At 36.8% G+C, this 15785-nt stretch overlaps 1 protein-coding gene across 11 annotated transcripts in view; it reads left to right on the top strand.

The window, feature by feature from the left end:
* Mast2 (microtubule associated serine/threonine kinase 2) overlaps nt 1–15785 on the top strand; it is a 182514-nt gene that overhangs the window by 75968 nt on the left and 90761 nt on the right. For 10 of the 11 annotated variants that reach the window (XM_020157652.2, XM_020157649.2, XM_074080251.1 and 7 more), the window contains one exon: nt 4050–4081. In XM_020157652.2, coding sequence (XP_020013241.1) covers nt 4050–4081 — 32 coding nt within the window. The remainder of the gene's footprint in view (nt 1–4049; nt 4082–15785) is intronic. The other variant, XM_020157647.2, reaches the window with a different exon arrangement.

Below are 15785 nucleotides of genomic sequence, written 5' to 3'. Positions count from 1 at the left end.
TAAGAAGGTAATGGGATAGAAAATAAGTTCAAGATGGGTTTCATTGAGAACTCAGGTGAGAACTGAGCCAAAACTTTGAAGACTGCAAGGCAGTTAGCCAAGGAGATTATTGGGGAAGAGCAGCATTATAGATGGATTAGTTTAAGGCCTGTCAGGCAGAATACTTGTGGTGTGTTAAAGGAGAATAGAGTCCATTATGGCAGATCAATGTATGCAGAGGGGGAGAAGAGGCTAGAGAAATAGTGGAGAGGAGTAGTAAACCACTTTTTTAGGTCTTTATGTGATTTTGGCTTTTGCTCTTTAAAAAATGTCTTAAAGATTATCTTTTTAATTGACAGATGATTGTACATCATTACAGTGTGATATTTTGGTACATACATTGTGTATTGATTGTCTATCATTCAAACATCATTTCTTTGTGATGAGAAAATTAAAAATCTCTGTTAGCTATTTTGAATTATACAATACAGTATTGTTGACTAATTACCTTTCTGTGTAATAGAATACTGTAATTCATTCCTTCTCTCACAGCAGTGACTTTGTACTCATTAATTAATCTTTACCTCATCCTGTCTCCCGTACCCTTCCCAGCCTCAGGTAACCACTATTCTGCTCTACTTCTGTGAGCTTAGCTTTTTTAGATTCCATATATAAGTGAAATCATGCATTATCTTTCTATGACTAGTTTATTTCAGAGTTGCCACAAATGACAGGGATTTTTTTATGACTTTATAGTATATAGATATATTTTAAATTTTTTTCGAAGAACCTCGAAACCATTTTCTAGTGATTGTACTAGTTTACATTCCCACCAACAATATAAGACTTCCCCTTTCTCCTCATGCTTGCTGCAATTGTTATCTCTCTCTCTGTGGTACTGGGGATTGGGCCTAGGTTTGAAATGCTCTGCCACTTGAGCCACACCCTCAGCTCTTTTGTCTTTTGATAATAGCCATTGTATCTTCCTGATAATAAGTGATGTGGTACATTTTTTTCATAAACTTATTGGCCATTTGTAGGACTTTTTTTGGAGGGGTGGTACTAGGGTTTGAACTCAGGGCCTTGTGATTGCTAGGCAGGTACTCTACTCATATGCCCCCTTTTTTGCATTAGTTGTTTTTCAGATATGGTCTCTTATTTAAGCCTGAGCTGGCTTGGATGGTGATGCTCCTGTATATTCTTCCCACATAGCTGGGATGGCAGGTGCATGCCACCATGTTTAGGTTTTTATTGGTTGAGACGGGGGTCTCATGAATTTTTTGATTAGGCTGATCTCAAACCATGTTCCTCCAGATCTCCACCTCCTGAGTAGTTAAAGGGATGAACCACAGTGCCCAATCTTTCAAGAGGTGTTTATTCTTTTTTTTTTTTTTGGTGTTACTAGGCAGGCTCGCTACCACTTAAACCACTCTGTTAGCCCTGTTTTTGTGTTAGGTGTTTTCAAGATAGAGTCTTGTGAACTGTTTGCCTGGGGCTGGCTTCCAACTATGATGCTCCTGATCTCTGCCTCCTGAGTAGCTAGGATTACAGGTGTGAGATGCTGACGCCCAGCTAAGAGGTGTTTATTCATTTTAAATTGGATTCTGATAGATTATTTCACTTTTTACTGGTGAGGGTTTTTTTTTTTTTTTTTAAATACATTCTGGATATTAACCCTTTGTTAGATGTACAGTTTGTGGAGATTTTCTTCCATTTTGCAGGTTGTCTCTTTTTAATCTGTTGATACTTCTTTTGCTATGCAGAAACTTTTTAGTTTGATATAACCCCATTTGTCTATATTTTTCTTTTGTTGTATCTGCTTTTAGGTTTTATTCAAATATTCCTTGCCTTGCTAGGTGTGTCACAACTACTTGGGAGGCTGAGGCAGGAGAATCATTGAGCCTAGGAGTTTGAGACCCACCTAGGCAGTGTAGTGAAACCCCATCTCAAAACAACAATAATGAATAGTTCTCGCCTATACCAGTGTCACAGAGCATTTCCCCTGTGTTTCCTTCTAGTAGTTTATAGTTTGGGATTTTATATTTAAGTCCTTAATCCATTTTCAGTTGATATTTGTCTGTGGTGAAAAGTAGGGGTCTGGTTGTTTTTCACATGTGGACATCTCAGTACCATTTGTGAGTGTCCATGTCCAAATGCATGTTCTTGGTGCCTTTGTTGACAATCATTTGGCTACACATATGGGTTTATTTATTGGTTACTATTCTGTTCTACTTTTATGCTGCTGCCATGCTGTTTGATTGCTATAGCTTTGAAGTGTATTTTGAAGTTTAGGAGTGTGATGACTCTAGCTTTGTTCTTTTTTTTTTAAAAACTTGAGTGAAATAGCAGAAATGTTGTGATCTAACTTACCTTTAATACCAGCTACTAGGGAGGCAGAGATGGCCAGCAGGTTTTTTTTTTTTCCTTTGTAACCTTTTTTTTGGGTGGGTGGGGCACACTGGGTTTGAACTCAGGGTCTCACGCTTGCTAGGCAGGTGATCTTACTGCTTCTGCCACTCTACCAGCCCTTTTTGTAACTTCTTTAGCAGTAAAACTTAACTTGAACTATTCTGGTATAAAAACTGAACTATACTGAACTATAAAGTATTTACCACATTTGTTGTGACTATCATACATTTTTCTGCAGAAATTTTAGTGTACCCCAGTCCTTGTTGAGAGTGTTATTATGTATACATGAGCATTCCCATACACACACTATTACTTTTATAACACCCTCTTAAAAATTCTAATTTCTGAAACATGACTGAATCCGTGGTTTTTGTTACAGAGATTGGGTATGTCTGTGGAGAGAGTGAGAAATGGTTGTATTCTGGATGTATTTTAAACTTAGAGCATTTAAGAATTCCTAATAAATAGGAGGTGGGCTATATAAAGAGTCCATCTGACCAGAATTTTGGTCTGAACAATCAAAAGAATAGTTTCCATCATCTGAAATGAAGAAAGGCTGTGGGGGTGGAGTCATTTGGTAGAAAGTACTGTTCATTTCTGGACATGTTGGCCTTGAGACATTGAATAGGCAGTTAGTTTTAAGTGTGTGGAAAGAAAACACAAAGTGTTGGAGATGGAGGGTAAATTAGTGCAATGGTTTTGGGAGCAGTTGTGGGATAGCTGATACTTAATGACTTAGCAGTTCTACTCTAAGTTATAATACTTCCAAGAATCTTTATATATAAGTCCTAGAAAATAAGTACAAGGATGCTTATAGGAGTATTATTTTTGATGGAGAAGAAAAACAATGAATTAAGTTTCCATTTATTGCAGAATGAATAAATAAATAAATAAATATTGATATATTTGTCAACTTGACTACTGTCTAAAGATTAATAAACTAGGGTGAAATATATCTACATGGTAGATACATGGTGAATCTACCAGTGTTCATAGTATTGACTGATGTCACTGATATCAACAGGTGAATACCTCTAATATGAGATCATGAATATATATAAATGTATATGTACAATAATTTTGCTAGTATTTATGTATAATAAATAATAAAGACATAAAAAAGAAGTAACAAATTAAGAATAGTTACTAAGAGGGGACTGGTGAGAGGACTTTACACTCTTTGAAAACGAGTCACAGGGGCCCCAGCTGTTATTGCATGAGTTATTTCTCAGGCCAGTGGTGTGTGCTGTTATCTACCTATTTATTTGTCTAAAATATTTTCTGATTAGCCTTACTGCAATCTCATTTCATTCCTTTCATATCCCTGCTGCCAAGATTATGAATACTCTACAGTTCATTAACAGTTAAACATCCATGTAGTGCCTGGAATCTACTCTTGAGGTGATGGTTCCATATAGTGGGAAAAATATTGCAAGTATTCTATGAGACATTCCTTTTAGAAAGGAATAATAAAAAATAATCTTGACTGCTCTTTATTTCATTAAAAATTTAGAGGCAAAGGAAGAGCATATCATTTACAAATATTTAAGTCTTTGCTATTATTAAGATAATGCAATAAATCTCTTAGGCCATTTTAAGCAGACCTACAGGACTCTGATGGGCCCCTATTTCTGTCTAACTTATGTATTTTTGTTTTTCAGAAGGAGTTGAGCCTTCCAAGAAGAGGCAGCTTGTAAGTAGATCATTGTTACCATTGTGATTATGCTTAGGATGACTTGCTGTAGGACCCTGTTGTGAACTTGTTCTCAGTATCCATTAGAGAAATACCACTCAAGAATCTTTTCTGTTATCGCTATCTGAGCACAGAAGCCAGTGGGCCAGCTGACTTCTCCCATTAGGTCAGAGCCTCCTCTCTTCCTACCATGTTGGGATACCTGCCACTTAACTATCCATTACTATCATGTATTTTGGAATTTACTGTGAGTGAGCTATAGTAGACTCAAGCTGAACACATCAGTGTGTTAAATTGAAACTCTTCATCTTAATCTGTCTCCGTTCCACCAGAGGGGAGACCAGTTTTTCTGGAAAGTAGACTCAAGGACAGTTAAGTTTGGAGACTAGGTTGAAATAGTTCCTCAACCTGTTTTATTTTGGCTTCAGGTTTAGGGGAGATTTGGAAATATTCTTTGTCCCTGGGTTTTAATTTCTTATATTTTCTTGGGTTGTTTTTTTTTTCCTAAGAATTCTGTTGGGGCAGTATCGCTAATTTGGCTAATCAGAATCATCTGGAATGCTTGTTAAAAAACAGAATGCTGGGGCTGGTGGCTCACGCCTGTAATCCTAGCTACTCAGGAAGCAGAGAGTCAGGAAGCCAGCCTGGGCAAATGGTTCGTAAGACCCTATCTTGAAAAACCCATCACAAAAATAGGGCTGGTGGAGTGGCTCAAGGTGAAGGCCCTGAGTTAAAGTCCTAGCACCACAAAAACAAACAAACAAACAAACAAAAAACCCAGAATGTAATGCAGGGGGTGGGGGTTGACATAGCTTGAGTATATACTTTAGCATACATGAGGTCCTGAGTTCCATCCCCGTTATTGTGGAGTTGGGGGCAGAATGTGATCTTATTGAATTAGAATCTCCATGTTGAGGCTTATGAGCTGGTATTTTATACATATGTACCACACTCAGACCCTCAACTGCTATGGTCTACTGAAAGACAAATTTGGGAGATACTAAGGAAATAGAGAGCTATGATAGAACAATGGGTTCAAAACTTTTCCTTAAAGAACCATGAGATATAATTAAGGAGGAGGACTCAATGCTATATATATTTATTTATTAAACATATTTTGTGTATACATTATGCATGTTTTTTAAATGTATGAAGCGTAGTAATTCTTTTGTTATGTGTTTTGTAGAAATACTCTAATGATTAAATTATTCTGAGATTTTCATAAAGCTTTTTTTGACAGGTTGATGGATGCTCATTGTGCTTTGATATAAAGGGACTCTAGTTATGAGTCAGAAAGTCCTAGAGTTCATTCTTGGCTATATCATTCAATGAGCTTTGTAAAGCTAAACAAATCATCTCATTTCCTTAAAACCTCAGTTTCCTTAGCTATGAAATGAAAGTCATGACATTTGTTTTTCCTTCTTATTAAAACTATTAGAAGAATCATTTATTATTATGAGATAGTACTTCATTACGTACAGTTTTGTTCTAAAATGTATTATTTGTTTTTAATATAGTGGGTTCAGTTCAGATAAATTCTTTTACTTAATGGCTATGTTTCTTTCTTTAAATTCAGTTTTAAATTGAATTTCATTTCTAGCTTCACAAGTGTCCTGAGTCTTCTAAGCTGAGTAAGGCAAGGCACTGTCAGGATGCCTAGTGGAGTGATGTACCCAGTAGTCTGTGCAACGGAGAGAGAGAGTGACTTTTTAGCATCATATTTGACAAATGTTTGTTCTTGGTCACTTTCTTATTATTTCTGCCCACTCCCCTTTGGTTCTATTTGGAATCTCTGAGATTTTCTTTTTCTTGAGATCAAGTGAAATGAATTAAAGCCTGAGGCAGGTGGCTTCTTCTAGGAATGTGTACCTTCTGGGAAAGGGGAGGAGTAAGGATATCTTTATTTTTATTTGGTGCTGGAACAATTTTTTCGTCAAATTAGCTTTACACTAGAGAGTTTTTTTTTTGTCATTTTAGTTCTCTCTAAAGTTGGGCTTCGCTGGACATGGTGATACATGCCTATGTAATCCCAGCACTCAGGAGGCTGAAGCAGAGGATCGTGAATTTGAGGCCAGACTGGGCTATGTAGTAGACCCTGTCTTTAAAAAAAAGGTTAGGCCTACTCTAACTGCCTTACTAAGGATCAGAAATAGACTCTCCTTTTCTTCCTCCCTCTCCCTCTCACTCTCCTTCTCCCTCCCCCTCTAACTTCATGGGTCTGGAGTTTGAATTCAGAGCTTCAAGCTTGGTAGGCAGGCTACCATTTGAACCACACCTCCAGCCCCTTCCTTATTCTTTTTGATGATGTAACTCACATTTAAATAACTGATCATTTAGCAAATAACTAATCTAAATTCTGAGGTTCAGAGGTCCAATTAGATGCATTTTTTTTGAGGAACTTTTTTGAGTTAAATAAGCCTGAAGTTACTCAGTTCTTCAATGTACCAATTTCTTTTTCAACATTTCTAATATTGGAAATGTAGAAAAAAATTGTTCTGGAAGGAAGGAAGGAAGGAAACATGGATACTGCTTTGGTGAGTTTTATGTTGCTGTAACAGAATATTGGAGACTGGGAGGTTTATAAAGAATAGAGGTTTATTTTGATTTATTTTTCTGGAGCCCGGGAAGCCCAAGGACATCTAGACTGGCTTGTGTACTGGCATCTGCTGGACTTTTGATGAGGACATTGTGCTCATGGTGGGAAGAGGCAAGGCAATGGGGCATATGCAGAAGAGGCAGATGTACCTTAAACAACCATCTTTTGAGGTAATTAATCTCGTATTAGGAGAAGGAATTAATCTCTCTTAGCAACCTAATCATTTCCTAAAGGCCCTAACCTCTCTGTACTGTTATCTTGGAAATCAAATTTCAGCATGAGTTTTGGAGGGGATAAACCATATTCAGACTGTAGCAGACACTAATCTAAATGTTTGTCTTAACTAGTTCTGTATGGCTTTAAATAAGAACTATAATTTCTGGACTTGAATTGCCTTATGTAAAACAAGAGTATTGGCTACTTGATCTCTATGCTTGGTTACCTCCCCAGATAATTGAAACTCTACAGACCTTCTTTTACACAGAACTGGGCAAGTCTTTGTAGATAGTGTGGATTCTGAGGCCAAGTACTGCTTCACATTTGCTGTAAAGAAGCCAGAAAAATAACTCCAAAACATGTATTTGAACAAGTGTATTGTAAGTATGGAGAAACTGATGTAGGGTAACCTAACATTTGTCCATTGTTTCTTGTCCTTGTGGTCTAGTCTGGAAAATTTTAGTTTTTATAATTGTCCTCTGAGCCTTTGTCAGAAAGAGAGTGTATTATAGTTGTGTCCTTATTTGCCTCTTACCCAGAGTGGCAGGAGCCATCTGCAAGAGTAGATCCTGTGCCCCGTACCAGGTGTAAAAGCCCATTTCCTTTGGCATATTCTTGTGAGTATATTTTATGGACACAGAGAAATTTGAAGTTTGTAGCTGGTTTGGTGTTTTTATCTTTTTGTCTTGTTTTGTTTGAGACAAGATCTTGTTATGTAGTCCAGTCTATCCTTGAACTCGAGATCCTCCTATATCCACTTCCTGAGTGCTTGGATTATAGGTGTGAACCACCACACATGACTGATGTTTTAGTCTTTTGAGTTAGTTTTAGTTGATAAAGCATAATTTTGAATATAACTGAGCATTATAAAATAAATGATGGTCAGTAATATTGGAGGCTCTCAATTATTATACCCCTTCTGCTTTCAAATGGGCAGGAACTAAAAAAACAGATTTTTAGGCATATGTGAAATCTTGGCATTATATAAAATATGTACTCTTTTACCCAATAACGAATTCCTCCAGTGTCTCCAAATTGGTAAGTTGTAGTATAGCATAGAAATGAAGAGAAACAGCAGACCTCGGTCTGAGCATTAGTGCTACTATTTACTTCATTTTTTGTTAAACAAATTACTGTAATTTTGTTTTTTGCCTCTACTCACTTTTTCATTTGCTCAAATTCATCCGTCCATCCATGCAATTTATCATACTGTACTTACACAATTCCAATTATATGCAAGTACTGTTCTAGATATTAGAGATAGATTAATGGTAAAGTAGACAAAGTTCCTGTACTCAGAGTTTCCGTTTTATTCAGACAGGTAAACAAGCTGGGCATGGTGGTACATGTCTATAATTCCAGCACTAAGGGAGGCTGAGGTAGGAAGATTATGAGTTTGAGACCAGCTTGCATTGCATAGTAAGAGCCTGCCTCAAATGAACAAAGAAACAGACAAAAAGGTAGTCAAACAAAAACATATGGTATGTCACATGTATTATGTGTATTATGAAGAAAAATAAAGCCAGGTAAGAAATATGAGGGTTTGTGTTTTTGTGAGGCAGGGTTTAAATTTTAAATTGGGTAGTCCAGGAAATAATTTTCTCATTAAGGTGATATTTGAGCAGAGAACAGGAGTCTGGAGTATGTTGTACATACATACATTTATACACATACATACATATGATGAGTTAGGGAAGACAGCTATTAAATTCTAATATAAGAATTGAGAACATACTTCATGCCTGCCACAATAATGGCTTTGTTTGGGGCAAGTTGGTTATGAAAGTTTTTTGGCCTGACTTAATACCATTTATTTTAGACTTACCATCCTGAAATTAAATCATTCTCATTTTTAGAAAGGTATTTTATATTTAAACCCTTTGAGTATTTTTTTAAGTGCATTAAAGAATCTAGTCCATTGTGGTCGTTGGTGGCTCATGCTGTAATTCTGGCTATTTTGGAGGCTGAGATCAGGAGGAATATGATTTGAGGCCAGCCTAGGCTAAGTTCACAAGATCCCATCTCCAAAATAACCAGAGTAAAATGGACTGGAAACATGGCTCAAGTGGTAGAGTACCTGCTTTGCAAACACAAAGCCCTGAGTTCAAACCCCAGTCTCCCACTGGCCCAATTTACTCTATAATATTAGACTTTGGGTAGTTGATACTCTTGTTCAAAGTGTACATATCTGAGGAAAAAGAATTTTAAGTTCCAAAGTTATTTGTATTTGTTTACCAAAGCCCGAGAAGTATTAGATTTTGTTTTTTCATTATTGAAACAGCCCTGAATGGCTTCCCTTGTCCAATTCTGTGGAGGGTGCCTCTTTCTGGCAATTCCTTTCAAATAGGATTGTTTCTTTTTGTTTGTAAATTTCAGCACCAACACCTAGGCCCTACACTTAGAAGCTCCTTTTCAATACTGTTATGTCACTAATTAACCAGAAAGTCAAGCTTTTCCTGTATTCATTTCATATTTAGATAATTGCTGTCAAATTTCATGAAATTTCTTGCTTTATTCTTTATAGGCTATCTACAATCAGAGGTAAAGAACAGACTTTAGGAATGAAGAAGTAACACATGATGTGTGTGTGTGTGTGTGTGTGTCCATGTCCATGTCACTGGCCCTTGGAAATAGTTAATCTATTGCACTGTTGGACATTAGACACCAGATATTGGATGGAAGTAAATGTCTTGTGTCTGCAGTGATAGACAGTGGACAAGGAAGTGTTCCTGGGACCAAGGGTGTGAGGTATCAAATTTTGCGCTTGTGAAACTGACTCATTGTCATGTACATCCCCACTCTTGTGCAACTTGATGTCTAGGTCATTACTTCTGCAGAATGTGCTAAAAAAAGAGATACAGCCTTCTACATACACATAATAAACCTTTTGTGAGGTGTCAGTAGTGTCTGACATAAAGCCTTAGTTTTTCTGTGGGGCATTGAAAATCAGGAAATTTTGGTATCTCTAAGGACTGAAGGCACCGTGAGATGTTTTTCTTTTTTAAATTAAGAGCATACAAAAAACACATGAAAAAATGCTCACCATCTCTAGCAATAAAGGAAATGCAAATTAAAACCACACTAAGATTCCACCTCGCCCCTGTTAGAATAGCCATCATTAGCACACCACGAACAACAGGAGTTGGCGAGGATGTGTGGAAAAAGGAACCCTCTTACACTGTTGGTGGGAATGTAAACTAGTACAACCACTCTGGAAAAAAATTTGGAGGCTACTTAAGAAGCTAAACATTGACCTACCATTTGATCCAGCAATACCACTCTTGGGGATATATCCAAAAGACAGTGACACAGGTTACTCCAGAGGCACCTGCACACCCATGTTTATTGCAGCACTATTCACAATAGCCAAGTTATGGAAACAGCCAAGATGCCCCACCACTGACGAATGGATTAAGAAAATGTGGTATCTATACACAATGGAATTTTATGCAGCCATGAGGAAGAACGAAATGTTATCATTCGCTGGTAAATGGATGGAATTGGAGAACATCATTCTGAGTGAGGTTAGCCTGGCCCAAAAGACCAAAAATCGTATGTTCTCCCTCATATGTGGACATTAGATCAAGGGCAAACACAACAATGGGATTGGACTTTGAGCACATGATAAAAGCGAGAGCACATAAGGGAGGGGTGAAGATAGGTAAGACACCTAAAAAATTAGCTAGCATTTGTTGCCCTTAACGCAGAGAAACTAAAGCAGACACCTTAAAAGCAACTGAGGCCAATAGGAAAAGGGGACCAGGAACTAGAGAAAAGGTTAGTTCGAGAAGAATTAACTTAGAAGGTAACACACACACACAGGAAATTAATGTGAGTCAGCTCCCTGTATAGCTATCCTTATCTCAACCAGCAAAAACTCTTGTTCCTTCCTATTATTGCTTATACTCTCTCTTCAACAAAATTAGAGATAAGGGCATGATAGTTTCTGCTGGATATTGAGGGGGTGGGGGGGAGAGGGAGGGGGCAGAGTGGGTGGTAAGGTAGGGGGTGGCGGCAGGGGGGAGAAATGACCCAAGCCTTGTATGCACATATGACTAAAAAAAAATTAAGAGCATAACTTTTTAAAATTCATCTTCTAGCTGAGTGCTGTGGCTCACTGCTATAATTCCAGATACTTGGGAGACAGAGATCAGAAAGATCACTGTTCGAGGCCAGCCCTGGCCAAAAAGTAAATGACATTACTATCTTGACAAAAAAGCTGGGTGGCATGGTGGCATGCATCTCTTATCTCAGCTATGCGGTAATCCTGTGTCCAAGCTGGCCCAGGCAAAAATGCGAGACCCTGTTCAAAAAATAACCAATGTAAAAAAGACTGAGGGTGTGGTTCAAGTGGTAGAGAGCCTGCTTAGCAAGTGTGAGGTCCTGAGTTTAAACTCTAGTATCTCTTCCCCACCCTCCCAAAAAGCTGATCTTCTGCAGTGAATGATCTCACACAGGTTCTCTACTTGTCTGGTGGGAAGACAGGGATTGTCAGAAGTTGGCAAAGATGCTGTAAGAGTCATCACTAATTTTCTTACAGCCATTTTGTTGTTAGAAAATAGACATGGTTGTCAGTGAGCTGTAAGTGTATGTATACAAGACTCGAAAATCCTTGAGTGCTCATTTTCGTTACTGTTGAGAGTAGCTATTTTTATGCTCATAACCCCACATTTATATCTTTATTAATATTAATTAAACTATTAAATTTATTAATATTAAATTATTAATTCACTATAATCTATATGGCTGTCTCAGGCTTCTCAACTTCAGCATTTATGAAACTGAAGTCATCGTCTTTCTTAAGAACCAGTTCCTATTATCTAGCTTACTAACTGGTACTGCTTCCTCAAGATTGAAAAGTTCTGACTCTTGTTGCCTTCCTCTTCCTTTCACTCACAAGTCTTTTCTGTTATTCCTATCAAATGTGTTTTAATTTCCCTCTACCTATTTTTATTGCCCATATAGTCCAAGCTTCTTGCCTCTACCATTACCATAACCTCCCTAACTGATCTTTTTTTTTTAATCTAACATGGTTCACTCCCATCACTGTCATACAATAGTCAGATAAAGCACTTTCAAAATACAGATTTGATTATTAGATATTTATTTGAACTCCTTCAGTGATTTTTTTTTTTTTTTGAGTTAGGTTCTCACTGTGTTGCCCAGACTGGTTATATAACTCCTGGGCTATCCTTCCAACTCTGCCTCCTTTGTGCTCCAACTGTAGGTGTGTCACCACACCCAGGTTCAACAGTGAATTTTTTATTTCTCAGGATCACACTTGACTGTCTGTAAAATCTGTCTCTTAATTATTTGTCTGCATGTTTTATACAGTATGTTTCCTGTTCCTGGAATGTTCTTTCTCCTATCTCTACCTGACTAGTTCTTATTTATCTTTCAAGTCTCAGCTTACATCTCACTGCCTTATGAAAGGCTTTTCTGACCTTGCCACACCTTGCAGTCTCTAGACTAAGTTGTTTCTCAGCATATACTTTGGTTAAACTCTGTATTTTCCCTTTATACCCCTTAACGTCAAATGTAAATAATTATTCATCTGTATTCTACCACTGCATGGTGCTAGGCTGGGTAGCTTAAACATTAACAAAATTATTTTCTGATAATTGTGGATGCTAGAAATCTAAGATCAAGGTACCACCCATAGTCAGTTTCTGGTAAGAGCTTTCTTTCTGACTTAAAGACAGCTAGTTTTTGCTGTGTGCTTACCTGACCTTTCCTTGTTACAGATGCCAGGGGATGGAGGGATGGATCTCTCTCACTTCTTATAAGGCCACCAATGTTATAGGGCCCCACTCTTATGAGCTTGTTTAACCATAATTATTTCCTAAAGATCTCATATCCAAACATAGTCATATTGGGGATTAAAGCTTCAACATATGAATTTTAGGGGAGGGACAGTTCATTCTGAAGATAGTATGTTCCATGAGGTCAGAACCATGTTATATGGAATAATACTCTGTCCCTAAAACCTAGCACAGAACTTAAAAAAATAGTGAGCAATCCATTTGGGTCTATTCCTAACATTGTATGGTATAGAAAAAGAATATAGGGATATAAATGTTTAAGAGTTTTAAATTGAGCTAGCTATAAAATAAAATATGTTCTATCATATCTCTGGAAATATAGTTTCCTAATAAATGTAAATATGCGAAAAGCTATTGATTAAAAAAATTAGACACATGCTAAACATTTCACTTATTATTAATGAGGGGACCAGATGTAATGGCCAGTCCATTACATGGAAAAGTGAAAATAACAATTTATATGGACTAAAGGAATGTTGAAAAAAATTTACAAGTAGTTATAAAACTGAATTTTTCCATGGGGAGAAGGAAAGTCAGTTGGATCTTTATAGAATTTATTTGCATGTTATTTTTGCATTGCCATCAGTTATACATTATGGAGTTATAAAATTGCTCAAAGGCAATAAAAGACTAGAACCAAATAACCTAGAAGAATATTCTCTAAACAATGCATAACTTTCCTTTGGGAAATGCTGAATAATTCCCTCCCCTTCCCTTTCCTCCCCTTCTCTCCCCTCCCCTCCCCTCTTTTCTCCTCTTCTCTTCTACCCTCCCCTTCCCCTCCTCTCTGCTCCCCTCTTTCCCCCTCCCTTCCCCCTCCTCTCTGCTCCCCTCTTCTCTTCTCTTCTCCTGTCTCCTCCTGTCTCCTCCCCTCTCCTCTCCCCTCCCCTCTTATTCCCTCCCTTCTTCCCTTCTTCCCTCTTTTCCCCTCTCCCCTCCTCTCCTCCCCTCCCCTCCCCTCCCTTCCCCTCCTCTCCTTTCTCATTCCCACTTTTTGATCTAAAATAATCTTAGATATTTTTAATCACAAAACAAGGATAGGTCTTGTTACATTTGGCCTGATTATTTACATAGACTAACAAGAGTTAATTTACCATAATACCTTCTCAAATTTGTTTTGTTCTAAATTGTAAAGAATCTCAGATTGAATTACTTACATTTTGAGGTTCAGAAGTCAAGCCTATGAAACTCTCCATCAGATTTCATCTGCAGTACCTATAAATTTGTGAGAATTCCTCTCTTGTCAAGGTCCCCCATATATTCTATAGGTCTGCCAGGTAGTGACCTTCCTTATGATCTATAAGATTGAACCCTAAAAGCCAGGTACCTGGCCAGTTTTCCTTGGGAAGGCTTTATAAGTATTGGCTCCACAAAGTCAGTCATAATCCCTTTATTACATTTTCTCCCAACATAAGTCAGTATGCCAGAATTTTTAATTGTGGCTGGCTATATTAAGTAAACTGGCTATAAAAACTCCAAGAGAATCTTGAAAAACATTGTAATATTGATCAATTTTAAAATGCTTTTCAAATTAGGTAATACTTCTTTGAATTTGATGTTAACAATATTGAATTGGCAGCGAGTATTAGTGAATTTACTTAACTTGGATGACATAATTTTGAAAATGATATGCTTTGGCTTCAGAGTCAAATCAATTCTTCTAGGAAGATGAGCTAGTTTTGTCATTGACTTAAAGGAAAAGTGATACTTAACCATTTAATTCAGTTACTAGAAAACCTTTAAGTATGTTTAGAATGACTTGATAAGTGATTTATTTTTTTCAACTGTAAATTTTTTTGAGACTAAATACAGATGAAATGTTTATGATGAAAAGTTACTGTGAGGATTGAGATAGACTTATAGTGTAAAATATATATTAGATTTCAAAGACTTGTACAAAATAAGTATATAAAACATCTCAAAAATGTTTATATTAATCTCATTTTGAATATATTGTGTTAAATATCAGTTAATTTTTAAAAAGTTAATTTTTTAAAAAGTTAATATTTGATTAAATGATCATCATTTTCAAATGACATTTTAGGCAATTCCTTGACTGCACAGCCATTTTTTATAATTATATTCTGGTTTTTAAAAAAAGAACAGAGCTTATCTGTGTTTGGGGGTGCGCACTTGTAATCACAGCACCAGGGAAATGGAGGAAATGGAGGCAGGAAGATCATGAGTTTGAGGTAAGCCTGGGCGATACAGCAAGACTCTGTCTCACAGTTTAAAAAAAAAAGAAAGAAATCTTGTTAAATCTGTTCAAATAACTATGTTACCTTGAAAAGTAAGGAGACTCAGTGAGCCTCAGTTCTGGCTCGGAGGAGTCAGTGAGAATCAGATGTGACTTATGTGCATCATTTTACTAGCACAAAGGTTACCAACTTAAGGGTTTTAAATAGCTTAAGGAAGAGAATGGGGTCCCTGATTTATTTAGAAAATAGACATTAAAATAGTATTTCAAACAAATAACTACAGTCATCCATCCTCAGTTCATTCAGTCCTGTATGTTAATTCTCATTTCACTAGATCATAGGTTAGCAGTTTGCTTTTTGACTTAAAAAGAGTTCTGGAAATTCTGACTCAGTCCATTGGAATGGTCTGGAAGTTCTCCAGTTGTCCAAGCAATGCCATTGGGCATCTGTGCCCAATAATCTGTTCTTTGACATGTCAGTAGTTTTAAATACCTGCTGCTGCTCTTTCCCATAAGAGCTCTGAGACAATCCTTCCTTGAAGACACAGTCTTTGGCTACTAGATTGCAGAGCCCTAGGACAAGCATCAGCATGAATCAGATGACAGAGATGACAGTCTTAAAATAATTGTGGTTAATTTTAATGATCATTTTCAAATGTGGAAGTTCTGATAAAAATTTATAATAATAATATAATTAGGAAGGGAATTAAATTTCTATGTCATGCAAAATAAGAATAGTAAAGCCAATCCAAAAAGTTTTAGCAAAATGTTCTAAGAGTAGTTTTTTCTGAAGAAGACAGTAAATGTTATATATGATATTTGTATATACATATACATATATATATGTAAAACACAGATGAATATAATTTGACA

The sequence above is a fragment of the Castor canadensis genome, chromosome 7, assembly GCF_047511655.1.
Source record: "Castor canadensis chromosome 7, mCasCan1.hap1v2, whole genome shotgun sequence".
In the NCBI taxonomy this organism is placed as follows: Eukaryota; Metazoa; Chordata; class Mammalia; order Rodentia; family Castoridae; genus Castor; species Castor canadensis.
Note: the sequence above shows the minus strand (reverse complement) of the source record. Positions and strands in the feature narration are given on the sequence as shown.